Genomic DNA, 15,194 nt, shown 5'->3' on the forward strand with positions numbered 1-15,194 from the left:
AATGCAGAGTGCTGTATGCCTGCTAAGAGTTTCAATGGCAGCTAATGATCTTAGGCAACACTTAACACATCCATATCTTCAGAAACCTTTATAAACCCAGCACTACTATTTTGTGGTAGTAGTGCTTAAGCTAATTTCAAGTTGCCAGGCTATCACACCATTCGCTGCTTAAATATATCCTTGCAGCAGTCCATTCATTTGTTTTCAGACAAGTATTCGAATAGCTGTGTAATGAATCAACTGGAAGACTTACGGACTGAAGAAAAAAAAAGGAAAAATAATACAGGTTATTTTTCAGTCTGTTGGGTTCCTTGATTATTTCACTCTGTGTCTGCACAGACAACTTGATGGCATATTGCAGGGAGTAGTGAGAGGAAAGAAATGAGTGATGGGGTTCAGGAATTACATAAACTGATCTTTTTGCTCAAAAATACATGTTGAACCATAGCCTGTGCCCCATTTAATCTATGGGACCTAAATACATGCCTCAAGTTTGCTGAAACAAGGCTTCAAGTAGTTAAATCATAGGCAATTTAAAAAAAGAATGCTTAATTTTTAAACCAATTGAGTTGAAATTTGGGGGTGTCTCTCAACTGAGCAGTTTAAAATGAAGCAGAATGAGTCTGTGTATCAGTGCATGAGGCAGAACTGGAGAAGCAATGCAGAGCATGAGAAAGTCAAGTGGCCTCCTTTGATTGGGGTCCCAACTATGAAAGAAAAATGTTCCCACTTGTTGCTGACACTTCTACAGGAAGTGTATACAGAAGAATCTGTAGATTTTCAGAAAAAAAAGGTTTCTGAGAAGTAGAAAGATTAAGTGCAGATACTGCATATGCTTCTTTCTGTTGATTACATTATCTAGTATGCATTACAGAGTTTAGATCGTAGGCCTGACTACTTTTAAATAAGGATCTCACTCATAGCTGTTTCATACCATTAATGACTCCAAAGAAAATTATATCAATCTAGTTTTAGGAACACTTTTTCACACATAATCACAAACGTTTACTTTAAGATGAGATTCATGTCCCTTTGCATGATCACTTTTCATCCCCCTTTTTAAAATTGAGAAATTTATTCCAGAACATTGCCATAGCAGTCAACATCTTGAAATATTGCCTCTGAAAGGCAGCATCTAACATATTCTGGGGAGAAAGATGGATATTTTACTGTGTATTTTATTTTTTTTCGCTGGATGGAGTTGTTACTTTTAGTCAAAGAACTATAGCTAATGAGAAAACTTTTATTATATCTTTATTTTATTCTATGAAATTTTTTTCTTTAGAATACTGATGTCAACCTTTTTTATTTTGCAAAAGGAAATGTGGCACTAGTAGATCTTTTATAATCCAGCTCTGCTGGATTGAGCTGTGCTTGGAAGGAATGCCTATAATACTGGTCTCTCACAGAATCATCAAAACATACAGTTTTCAAAAATCAATGTCTATCAGTAAACCCATGTAGACTATGAAGGAGAAATACCTATTTGTTTTAACAACCAGTCTTCAAAGAGATTCTTGGAAAATCTGTGCTATTTTTATAGCCTGTATTTTATAGACAAGACTAATGCCATCTTTCGCGAAAAGAGACTTCAAGGTGGAACTGGCAAGTGTTTCAACACACTGGGTCTTACTACAAACACCTATTATTTATTGAAGCAACATTTACTCCTTTGAGCATGAACTCTGTGTTCCAGTGGGTATGTTTAGACAATAGCATTTGTGGCACAGAATTGTGCCTTTCTTCTTTGCAATGTGTACTGAGGCTACAAGGATCCTTTGTCTTCCTAGTGTCTTCTCCCACTATGGCTTATCACCTCATTGTATCATACTGCCACCTGTACCTCCTAAAGAACAAACAAGCCAAATAGGTAAGGTGGTGATCATGGAACTCAAGGGAGTATAAATCTGCAAGGAGGGTACAACTGCAGTAGACCAGATAAAAGTGATGTAAAAGACTCATTGGTGCTGCAGCTTCAGGTTTTACTCAGCAAAACAAAGGCTTGCAGACTTCATTGTAAGAATTAGCAGGAACAAGGAAATCACATTTTGGTTTCACAATATCGTACAGTAAAAATCTATGTCTGGTAAGTAACATGCTTACATACATTTCCAAGTAGCAGATGCATGAGAACTAAGTGGTTTCACCACCTGACTGTTGCTTTCCTGTGTGAAACGCGTATGTGTAGCGTGTATGTCAGCTGCTTGCTCTTTGAAAACAGTGTCTTGAACTGCAAAGACATAGATTGCTTTAGGACTAATCCTTCTCTGCCTGCCTCCTCTGTCTGACAGATTTTCAGAGTTGAATATTGAATGGGGAATGACAAGGCTCAAACAGCCATTTTATCTGATATGCCAAAAAATTTTGAGATTCACCTTTTTCAAAAAAAAAAAGGAACACATTGGAGAAGAAAAGTATTTATGCAGCTGAAATGCTGAAATAGATCATACAGAGATCCTTTTTTGTTTAGGAAACAGAAAGGACAGAATACAAAAAGCAGTTGAGGGGAGGGGTTTCATTTGCCATTGCTGCTGCTTCTATTTGCCAAACTCCAGTTAAAAAGAAACAAAACTTCCTCAAATCCTGATTTTGCTTTTTCCCTTTAAGAAGTAGGTTTCAAAACCAGTAATATTAATCATAACAACAACAACCACATCAACAATAATAACAATAATAGTATTAAAGACTCTTCCCCAAACAAATGTTGGTTTCTTTCCCACTAGCTGCCTCCCATCATCTGTCAGACCTTTCTGCATCCTGTTGATAACATTTAGTTAGCTCAGGTAGCCAGACTATGTCAAATTGTTTTCTGATTTTCTCTTTAATTTTTTTGACACTGACTTCTTCCTGGACTTTTTCTTCTAATAATCTTTGGACTCCTTCAATTAAAGATTAATTAGTCAATGTTTCCTACAGTATATCCACTAAGTAAGCCACTAGCATATGGCTTACTTAATACAAGGGGAATTTTTAAATGCTTGCTAAACCAGTAGTCACTTCTGTAATATATTCCTCAGTTATTTCATGTTTCTTTAGCATAGTAATAAGTTATCTAGTGGGAAAATTCACTCACTTAGATGTAATCCTACCTTGTTCATTATTATTAAGGAAGGAAACCCTTTATTTTTATCATATATCATCCTATAATTTAAGAAAGACTACCTTAATTTATTGTCTGTCAGCTTAATTTTTTATGGCTTAGAATTAGTTCAATTTCATATCTAATTTACACTTTCAAAGATAAGTATCAGTCACAGAAATTAATTTAGCTTACTGCATGGGGAAAGAATAACAGATTAGATTGGCAATTTTCTACTAGTATTTTAATGTAAATATTTGGGAATAATCTTTAATATTTAGTATCAACTAAAACTTTATGCATGTGGCCACAGCTGCTTCATTAACTCAGAACATCATCATAATGAGGAAAAAATCAAGACATTCCTGGTACAAAAAAGTCTGCTCCTACAGAAGATGGAGCTGAATCTTCTTAACTGTGAGCTGATTAAGGACTATGATAAAACCCCCAAATTTTTCCAATTCTGTTAGCAGAAAGCAAGAGTCACAGAGCTGTGCAAACCTGCCTGAGTACTATGGCTTGGATTTGATTAGGAAATTTTAAAGAAGTCATACCCCAGCACTTTTAACATTTCAAGTGAAAGTTCTCCAGTAAGAACTACTGGCTTTTTCTGTGCCTCCTGCCATTTCCCCCAAAGTCCCAGAAGCAAGCTTGGCAAATTCCTTGTTGCAACTCTTCCCTGGCAGGTTTCTTTCTGCTAGGGAATACCTTACAATATTTGGGACTATGTTAGGCTGCCCACTGCTGGTGTCTCTTTTATGACTAGTGACACTAATGTAATGTTTACTGGATGACTCTCAAGCTCTTGCCTAGGCACTTGGAGGGGTTAAGGCCTGCACAGAGCATTTGGATTGCCTGAGACACCTGCCTGCCTCCCCTGACTGTAAAGGGGCTGTTCAGAGGAATTTGGTATACTGAGCCAGCCAACTGGAAGCATGAAACACAGGGGCATATCTGAATATGTGACTAAGGTGTCCTCACCAGTTACTTCCATGCTAACCAGTTACTTCCATACTTCTCAGTTCCCATCACCAAAGGTCTTCTGAGGTGAGTTGCCTAACAGGAAAAAAATGTCTTTTTGCATGAAAATGTTAGAACTCCTGGCATGAGAGCAGAAGCCTGAGTTTTAGGCATTTCTGATTCTTGAATTTTTTGATCCCAGTTCGTGAGAAAGTGCGGTAGGCACAAGCCGATTTTCCTACCACTGGACCTGGAATTACTCCTTCCAGCTCAAGATAAGTCACTTTGCAGAATGTAATGCAAAATGCATAAGGTCAGAGAGAGAATGAGCAAAAGCTGTCCCTGTTGTCCAGTGATGAGGTCACTCCTGGACAAGATGTTGTGCAGGGGCAGATCCTAAACTCTGAGCACTACTCCTAGGGTAATTTATCCATTTCATCTGAGCACGAACAAAAGACTATGTGGAGAGACCTGCAGAACTTCCTACTCCACAAGAGAAGAGCTGTTATTCCTGCTTGTTTCTAGGGTTGTCTGACCGTGGTTGCTGCCTGCTCTGATTCACTGCTTTGTTCAGGCTCCATAATTAGGAGCCTGCATATAATAAAAGCAGAACTTAGGCACTTTAATGGGTGATCTCAATGTAGCCCTTCTTTTTTAAATGGATACTCAGGAAAGTGAATAGGCCTTAATGCACCAGTTTCTTGTTAACCTGTTAATGGAAAAGAGACCTACTTCCAAATTTATTTTTTAATTGGACAAAAGTTAACGTATCACTGATCAGAGATGTCAGAACCTGGATGAAATGTGGAACAAAGGTGCACTCCAACTGCACCCAACAGTCATACCAGAAGCCACATCTGCACAGTTTTATTTTCTATATTCATCAGCCAATGGGCTGCATTCATAACAGCAGTGAGAAAAATGACACAGACAAGAGTCCTATTTTTCTTTCTGATTCTTCTCACCTCAGTCCTACAAACCAAATCACCTTTCACTCTTCAGTTGTTCTGTTGTTGTTATCGATACGGTAAATGCAGCCTGGGGTCATGTACAGTTTTCAACTCTAAGTGACACAGCTGGGCTGAAAGGAAAAGAGGAAGCACAGGGAGCTTGTCATCCTCTCTGTCTTTCCAGTAAAATGGACAGTTTGGGTGAAATGGTGATACATGAACTTTTACTGATGCAGCAAAATATGAGACCTATTTAAAGGCAAGAAGCAATGATCTGTGTTGGGTTGCATATCAGATTATCAATGTGTAGATTGATAATGCCTCTCATGTTTTCTTTTTAAACTCATCGCTGTTCTGACTCCAAAATGTGTGAGTCTGTTTCAAAATCAAGGCTGTACTACACTGCAGTCCTAAGGAAAAGTAACCTAAGTGCTGGATGAAGCTTACAAGCAGAGGTCAGCCCTATGCTGCCTTCTAGTCTCTATGCACTTGGATAACCCAACCACACGTTTCCACCAATACAGACTGTTAAGAAATTACAAATCATACGTAAGGGCCAAGTGTTGTAGTCTACACACTGCAAAACAATGACAGTTATTTTCTAATTGTTGATTTGGATGGTTAGTTTCAATTACATGGACATTCTTACCAGGAATTTTTTAAACTATGATTGTACTTCTCCGTTTAAGTAACTTGCTATTTTATGGAAGCTTATACATTTGACTTTCAGGAGTCACTGTTGAAGTGCAAAACAAAAGGTGTGCATAATACTGGGCAAAATGCATCTTTTCATAATACATGTTAGTTGGCATTTTTAAATGACATAATGTAAACCACCATTTTGCAATTAGTATAGTCAGGGCAAGTCATTGTTTAAACATCCTAAGGGATCCTGAAAGCTCTTAGGTTTCTTATACTTTCACTGCATAGAAAGCCTGAATTTTTCAGATTTTTCTATGGTACCTTGCAGTAATCAAATGTAGAGCGTACTCTATTTTGTACCCTGGTTTTATTCACTTCCTTGAATGTGAAATGATACATGAACAGCTTACGTTGTCCAAAACCACATCAATCCTCTTCCTGCTGTTCTGCCTCAAGAAAGTTAATCACTAACAAACACACTGAACTTAAAGGAGCACTAGATAAAGATTTCATTTGTAATCTTTCATTCAGTTAGAAAAGTTTTGCAACATTAAATAAAGGTCTACAAATCAAGATGGAGAGAGCATTCAGTAAGTCTTCAGAGATGTATCCTGTCAATAACAACCTCTTCCCTAAGCCAAGGAAGGGGGCTGAACTGGAGGCACAAATGCTATACCCATTAACAGGGAAATACAATTCAATAGTTATCTTTTCAAATGACCCATTTTAAGCAGATATTTTTTCATGACATCACATGGCAGTGCTGCACAAACTATGACAGAGAGCGCTAGTTTTTCATAGAATATAGGCAAATATGGCATCCATTTATGAATATCAAATGCCTGTAAACTCTGTATGTGCAAGGAAAGAAGCTGCTAGTTCCCACCCCGACGGTGACAAAGTGACTGTGAAAGACTGGCTGGGGAGCAGACTCCTTTGCCTCTGACTCCCTGCATGTTCACTGCATATGTTGTTCACTATGGGCAGGAGACATATGAATGAATTTCAGTCTGAATGTAATTTGTGCCCTGTATCTCACAAAGCAATATGATTCTGTTTTTATTGTGGCTAAGAAGGCTGTAAATGAGATAACTCTCATTTTAGCTATCAAAACCTAGATAAGGCCTTTAATGATTAACTAAAAAGAGTACCTGATGTAAATATTGCCGTTTTCCAAATCTGTTTAGTTTATGCAAAATATTATTGATCATTTGAAAAAAAATATACAGGCCTCTTTAAAGTACTTTGCACAGTACTGATGGGGGATTGGTTCAACTCCACTGAAGCTGATGATTGTCAATCCTTTATTCAGAACGTTTGTTGGAAGATTGTGGGCTCGTTTTGCAAACAGAATAGCTAAACCAGCTTAAACAAAGGATATCTGCATTGCTAATTGGTTACTGAACTACATGGACCAGCTGGAGGGACTTCATTGGAAGCCAAATCTGTATTTGCTCTGGATTGCACAATATAAATCCTTTTCTTTTTATATGCTATCTGAATTCATAGACTTATAGAATGGTTTGGGTTGAAGGGACCTTAAAGATAATCTAGTTCCAACCCCCCTGCCATGGGCAGGGACACCTTCCACTAGACCAGGTTGCTCAAAACCCCATTCAACCTGGCCTTGAACACTTCCAAGGATGAGGCATCCACAACTTCTCTGGGCAACCTGTTCCAGTGCCTCACCACCCCCATAGTGAAGAACTTCTTCCTTACATCTAATCTAAATCTACCCTCTTTCAGTTTATAGCCATTACCCATTGTCCTATCACTACATGCCCTTGTAAAAAGCCCTCTCTGGCTTTCCTGTAGGCCCCCTTTAAGTACTAGAAGGCTGCTATAAGGTCTCCCCAGAGCATTCTCTTCTCCAGGCTGAACAAGCCCAACTCTCAGCCTGTCCTCATAGGAGAGGTTCTCCAGCCCCCTGATCATCTTCATGGTCCTCCTCTGGACACACTCAAGCAGTTCCATGTCCTTCTTATGTTGGGGGCCCCTGAGCTGAATGCAGTACTCCAGGTGGGGTCTCATGAGAGCGGAGTAGAGGGGGAGAATCACCTCCCTCGACCTGATGGCCACCTTCTTTTGATGCATCCCAGAATGCAATTGTCTTTCTGGGCTGCTAGTGCACACTGCTGGCTCATATTCAGTTTTTCAGCCACTAGTACCCCCAAGTCCTTCTCTGCAGGGCTGCTTTCAAGCCACTTATTGCCCAGCCTGTACGCATGTTTGGGATTGCCTTGACCCATGTGTAGGACCCTGCATTTGGCCTTGTTGAACTTTATGAGGTTTGCACAGCCCCACCTCTCAAGTCTGTCAAGGTCGCTATGGATGGCATCCTCTCCTAGAGTATCAACCACACTACTCAGCTTGGTGTCATCTGCAAGCTTGCTGAGGTGCACTCAATCCCACTGTCCATGTCCCCGACCAAGATGTTAAATAATACTGGTCCCAATACAGACCCCTGAGGGACACCAGTCGTCACTGGTCTCCACCCAGACATCAAGCCATTGACTACAACTCTTTGAGTGCGACCATCCAGCCAATTCCTTACCCACCCATAAAATCCATGTCTCTCCATCTTAGAGACAAAGATGTCATGTGGGACAGTATCAGATGCTTTGCACAAGTCCAGGTGTGCTGTCTGTTAAGCTCCTCTTGTAACATGGCCACTTGCATGAAGAGTTCCTCCAGCTGGGCACACTTACATCCATGACATCCACCTCTGCCTTCGGATCCTAGGGGGACTTCCAGGTTCTGGAGTTCCATGTAACATTCGGTCTGGGCAGCTCTTTCAATTCTTGGGGTTTCAGTCTGGGTGTAGGTGTCCATACAGGAAGTTTTTATCACTTCACACCTGAGTTTCAGTCACAGCTTTGCAGCTGTAGTGTGTGGAAACCATTTTGTTTTGACAGGAAGCTACCTCTGTCTGGCTCCCAGAAGAAAACACTGTTAAGTTATGATAAAATATATTTTTTTCTGACAAAAAAATATGTGTTTTCCTTTCCCTTAGCATTTTTCTCTCTAGTTTCAAATTGCCTACTGAGTTTCAAAATTTGATGCCACTGTGAATGCTTAAAGGCTGTCAGAAGTACTAGCAGCAAGAGAAAGTAACAACTGCAGAGAATAATTGTCCTTTCACACTGGTCTGTGCCATAGAGGTCTAAATAACACCAGAAATATTTTATTTTTTTAGAAAGGAGGGAAGAGCAATAGCGTTGCATAGATGATAATTAAATGAGTAGCCTTGCAAGAAAACAGGCTAAATAAGTCAACTCTGACTTCTACAATGTTTTTTTGTGTCAAGTTCTTCAATTTGATTTAAAATAGAATATTAGGCCTGGGATGTGAGTTTGGAAGAGGTCTTTTGTTTTTAAAGGCAGGAGTTGAGTTGGATAAAGTAACAAAATCATAAATTGAGAGGGACAAATAGCACTTACATGTATATGTGCTATGGTTATCTTCCAAAACCCACATTTTCAGGACTCCCTTAATATGAACTGCTTAATATAGTTATATAACCTTCCACATAGTGTTCTTTCAGTTTGTCAGTTCCTCTCTCTTTTTCTATTACTCTTCACATAGCATAAAATCCACACCAGACAACACAATGTGCTAATTTTTGGTCTATCTGAGAAAAGAGTTGTAATGAATGTGGCTGTCTTCACATAGTTCACATAAACAGGGAATTTCAAAAGCATTCACAGAAGTTGAAAGGACACATTTAACTGAGTGTTAGTAAGAATTCTGGTCGTAAATGTGAGTATTGAAGATATTCCCCTAGGAAGTAAACTGAGGTGGACTGGCATGTGTGTGCCAGTGTCTTTTGTGCATATAAAGCACTTGTAATTCTTGAATTCAACCACTGGTGATGTATACTGTTAACCTGCTACGAGTCTGTGGATAGACATCTGCTAATTTCTCAAATAATAGATGGTATTTACCACAGACTGAAAGACATGAAAATGCTACAAATCACATTCACACTTGAAAATGTAAGTGTCTGTGGTATTTACCCTGAAATTAAAATAATTGCCTGAGGTGAGTTAAATAATTCAAAATATCCATAGGTGTATGGATATAAGCAAAACTACAAAGAAGAGAACATTTACATACAATTCAACATACTGCACAAAGAACAAAGGCCATTTTATCAAAAACATCCTGCTTCAAACCCAGGGTCTCAGGTTTCTCCACAGTTTCAGGAAAGCACCCTTTACTCAATGAACTTGAATGAAGGTTTCAGAACATTTTACCTTGCCTCTGCCAAAAGTTTGGCAGTGCAGTTTACCATAGAAGTACTTTTCTGTAATAAGATAAAAATATATTCAGTGGGTAAATTAAGTAAGAGGGGGAAGTTCTCATTATAAATGTAATCCTGCTTACTAAATCTAGAGGAATGATACATATACTGCAATTGTGTCTTCAATAGGGCATGTTTTGTATATGTGCCTAAATCTGGGTATGAAATCTAAGGTCATTAGCACTTTAAAATGTGACACTGATATTGTATTATGAGTTTTCTTTTGTTAAAAACCTGAAATATTCTTTATTTTTAAGCCTCTGTTTTCACAGACATTATGATCCCCTCAGTCTCATGTACCCACTCCCAACCTAGTGGCTATTACCGCAGATTGCAGGAATTAACCTCTGTAAGGCATGCATTTGTGCTTTTTTCTGTCCACTCATGTTCTCGTGTTTACTTTATCCTCTGCTGTGCTCTGGCAGAATCCCAGACACAGGAAAGAATAAAAGGCATTTGGATTATTGGGGACATCTCCATGCAGTGATACACTGTACAGTCCAGTCAGGCCCTGAAAGAGTCAGCAGGGTATGTAACACTTTGCTTTCTGGACTCTTGAACAGTTTAAAGTATATCAAGAATGTTACTTCTTATTGAACAAGAATTTATTCTATTTTAATTCCATCCTGTTATTCAGTAAAATCTTTCAGTTACAGAACTGGTATGAGTGAGAGATGCACTTACATAGAGATCTACACACTCAAAATAATCCATTATTCCCAATGCCATAAGGTATGACCTACTGATCTTCATCTGTATCTTTTGTTTTTTCTTGTTATGTCCAGCTGCTTGTATTTAGAAAGGGTTTAGTCTGTATGAATATAGATGTTTAGCTTACCATTGTGATATTTGTTTAAGTGTGTCCTACTGAAGAGAGGAGGGTAATCTTTAATTAATATTTAATTATTAAATAATGATTGATTATACTTTTATTTAATAAAATAAAATGTCTAGCAAAAGGCTGGCAGATCCCACTTCACAAACATAAACTTAGTTGGGAAACCTGAAGCTCATCAAAACAAATCATAGAAAGTGTTGGACAAAGCCCATGAAAAACATGTAAGAAATTCCATTTAACTAGCAGGATATTGATTTCTGCTGGATTTAAGATGCATGTAAAGAGTGTAATTCAAGTCCAATAAGAAGCAATGAAATCACGGAGTAGCAAATTATTTCAGTTAGATATATAACCTCATAATCTTTGCAAGTAGTGTATTTCTCTATCGCCGTGTTTTTTGTATACATAACAAAATCTTAAGGGGTTTTCCTGACACTAAGCCACGTGCTTCCTACATTTTAATAAATGAAATGTAGCTTGTTATTGAAAAATTCCATATATTTTCCTCTATCTGATGAAATAGGTTTGGGTTAGCTTTTCGTGCAAAATTGTAAACAACTTCTAAAAAGTGCAATTTTGCAATTATAATTTATTTTATGATTAAATTAAATTACCTTTTTGTTACATATACAAGTCTTCACTTGCGGGTCCTTTGGCACTGTATTTGTAATGTAAAGGGCCACTTATGTAATCTAAATTTAAATCTACTTTAAAGCTATTACTATGAATTAGATACTGTGTCTATCTAATATATGCATATATACAAATCAGACCCTGTGTCTGTGGTTTCAGGTTAACTAAGACTTGCCAGTTAATCAGTAGTTGTAGTATTCGGAGGCTTGGAAACTCATTCTTTTGGATAAATTTACCTCCGTCTGCATGCAAAATCTTTGCACATAAAAGCAGGTACCAGACTGAGTTTGCAAATTGTCATTAATGGACAGAGAAATTGTGAGATGTCCTATCTGTTTTAAATCTGAAACATATCAAGGAAGACCTTATATGGTTCCTTCCTAATTCAAATTATTCTGATTTAGAAATGCAGATATTAGAACTGTAGTAATCAAAATATATCTAATGCTTGCTCACTTTTTTATCAGTCAAAAATTAAAACTTGCAAGCTCAATCCTTGAGTCACAGCTAGTTTCATTTTTTTGAAAACGAAACTTTATTTATAATACACTGGTTGTGTTAAGAGAATTACTATCAACTTGAAGTGAAACACCATTCACGTCGCTGCCTGGAAAACGTGACTCATAGCGAGAGGAACCCCTCTTCTGGTTGAAGCACAGAACACCACGCATGGAAGCACTGTACAGCAAACAGGCTGGTCTCAGTCATGGGACAGAGATGGCACTTCTAGGGAGCAATTCATCTCCCTTTAAAGAAGACATCTAACGTAAGTCAGTTTGCACGTCTGCTTATTCACACTGACTATAGATATAATAGGTATCTACATCCTAGATATCTAAAGCAAGTAAGAAAAGTGCCATCTAAGAAGTCTGTTGTTACATGAAAAGCTCCCACCTAATTTGTCTGCAAAAGGAACATCCAGCATGCTATAGCATACTTGGCTCATACTGAAGATCCAGTATGCCATTGATGTTCATTAGCTTCTTCCAACACAGTTTCCAAAAGGGATTCATGTGGATGTATTGAATAGAACCGATCATATTTTGATCATCAACTTCTACATATTTACATTGAAAAATTACTGCAAATTTTAAGGCCACCATGGTTGCTGTTGCTTCTGAAAATCTGAACATTTGATTCCTGTGCTGCTTCTCAATTCCACAGTTTCTTATTTTTTTGCTAATGCATTTTCTCCCACATTTATGCCTCAGGGTGAATGCTTAAAATAGTAAATGGGAGAATTTTGCTATTGCTATTTTAGTCAATTGGCTTTACCAAATTCCTTTTTATCTTTCCTTTGTCATTTTCCCGTATCTTCTGCAGTAGTTCCCTTTTGCTAAACTTTTGCTTTCTGTGATCGTCCCATTCTTCAGTCAAAGTCTTCCCAAAGACAATTCTTCCAGGAAGCTTAACAACATAAATGCTCCATCTTAAGTGGAGCATTTACTTAAACTCTTAAACTCTTTCTGGTTTAGCATTGACATAGTTTAGTGATACTGTGCCTTCCAGTCACCTAGTTTGTTACACTGGTGATCAGTTCTTGCTGAGATTGCTAGCTGAGCCATCAGGATGATGGGATGGGGCTCTACCTGTCGGGTGTATTGTTCTGGATATTCCATGACATGAACTCTGAGAACAGCACAACCAGGAGGATTTCTCAGCAGGAAGGATCTGCACAAGCTACAGTTCAAACATTCCCCAGAAGAATTCAAAAACTTAGTAGCATCTGATGGGGTTTTCAACCATTCTGTGAAGAGCAGACAAAGTGTTTGTAATGCATTTTCTTTCTTGGCATAGTGCTGTAGTGCAATATGTTTTACTAGGATTTTTTATGCTCCAAGAAAGCACCTATACATACTTCTGTGCTTATGCCATGAAATTTGTTGCTATGGAAATATCAAAACCAGTCTATGACTAAGAACAGGCAAACCTGTTCAGGCAAAATAGTATCTAGCCTCAATCTCCATTCAACAGTCAAAATGAATTGTAGCCATTTTCATGCTTTATAGTGGGTTAATATCTTTCCTGTATCATTAAAGTCTTTTAGCCACTTATATCCAATGCGCACAGGCTCCAGCTCACCCACTTCAATGCATAATTTGGGCACAGCAATTCCAGCAGGATCTCTGAGAAATCAGATTAAACTAAATTAGATTAAATTATCCTTACTATTCTTTGCCTTCTCTTGCTTCCTTTAAATTTCTTGGCACAGAAGCATTTTCTAGATTAATTACAGTAGTGACTGCACCACCTTCCTTCTAAACATTAAAACTTCAGATGATTTATTGCTTCTGACATGTAGAGTGCATTCTGAAGATTAACTGAATGGAAACCTTCAGATCTGAGGGGGAATTTAAAAAGAGCAACAGCATCTTCCAGCAGAGTGTGTCTTGGATCCTGCTGTCTGAGCAGCTTCTCCTGGTGGAAAAAAGTTGACCTCAGGCAAACAACTGTGGGAGAGCACGTAAGGTAGGCTCACTGTGTGCTCACATGTATGTGTATCTTCTGGGTATCACATTTTCTTTTACTGTCAGGGATTTTACTGTGTTACAGGCTTTCTAAAGTTAGTCCCTTGGAACCAAAGAAAGAACCCTGTTTTCCAGTATCTCTATCTCCAGTTAAGGTAACAGACTTCTGGATGACTGCATTGTATGAGACAAATTCCACAATTAAAAATAGGTGTCATATCTATCAATAACTAAAATGTCTCACAGAGAGTAATTTGAAACCAATGCCCAAAATTACCCCTTAAAGGAATATATTAACAAAGGTTTATAACTGATTTAAGCATTTACCTGTCTCCCCTTCCTATTTATTTAATTACCATGAATTTAAGTATGATGGCAGAACATTCTTAACTAAGGATGCTTTCCTGTTTAAAGAATAGATTCAAAGATTTAACTTCTGTTCCCATATGAGCCCTACAAACAAATGGTCAGATTATGTGATGAATTCCTAGGAGAGTAAAATTGTACAGAACTGCCAAGATTAGGTTTTTTAGAGGTAAATATGCATATTGTGTGAGGCTAGATGTAAAAAACTAACAATGTTAACACATTCCAGGGCCTAAAGACAGAAACTATTGAACATGACAAAGCCACACTTCTCAAAAGAGCTGAAGTACCATTTCTTCCTTGACTTACAAATCTATTATACAATTAAAAAAGACTAAAGCTATTTTGAAAATTCTGGAAACATTAAGTTTTTGATTTAAATGATAAATTGCTGTTTAGTAAGTGTCTGTATACTTTCATCAAGAGGCAAAGCAAATGCTCTTTCACTCTGCCAACACACCATAGAGAATGCAACTACCTGGAAAATTACACAGTGTAAGAACATATGGATTAATATGATGTAAAAAATATGAGGTCAAATAAAGTGTGTTCCCATAAAGATGTCCATGACAAAGTTGCCATAATAATAATAATAATAACCAAAAGTGCCACAGGGTAAAATTTTCAAAAGTGTTCACGTAACTTACAATGCCAGTCCTGTTTTCAGGTTAATGTTTGTTTAGAAATAATAGTGTCTTTTACAAAGGAATTATTTTTCCTCTTACGCACCTACAAATGTTATAGAAATAGAATTTACCATCCTAAATCAGAAAAGCTGGTTTTGAAAATTTGTCCTCATTACCTAAGGGCTTGTAATGTGAAGACTTTGCCTCAGTAAAACTACAGAACTCCATGTCTCAAAAGAAACATTGATGCATTCCTCATACCAGTTAATTCTACTACATTTTATTGCAAAATGTTACTAACGAAGGTAAACATGACATGGTCACACACT

General features: G+C 37.8%; 1 protein-coding gene across 5 annotated transcripts in view; it reads right to left on the reverse strand.

Moving 5' to 3' along the window:
• The window catches only part of PDE4D (phosphodiesterase 4D), a 369,603-nt gene that overhangs the window by 89,617 nt on the left and 264,792 nt on the right, over window positions 1-15,194 (reverse strand). Inside the window, exon 6 of one of the 5 annotated variants that reach the window (XM_075021240.1) lies at window positions 15,136-15,192. The exons of the other annotated variants lie outside the window; for them this stretch is intronic. Within the exon in view, the coding sequence (XP_074877341.1) occupies window positions 15,146-15,192 (47 nt within the window). The 3' untranslated portion in view covers window positions 15,136-15,145. Of the gene's footprint in view, window positions 1-15,135; window positions 15,193-15,194 lie in introns of those variants that run through there. 5 annotated transcript variants of the gene reach the window in all.

This window comes from Buteo buteo, chromosome Z, assembly GCF_964188355.1.
Source record: "Buteo buteo chromosome Z, bButBut1.hap1.1, whole genome shotgun sequence".
Taxonomy (NCBI): domain Eukaryota; kingdom Metazoa; phylum Chordata; class Aves; order Accipitriformes; family Accipitridae; genus Buteo; species Buteo buteo.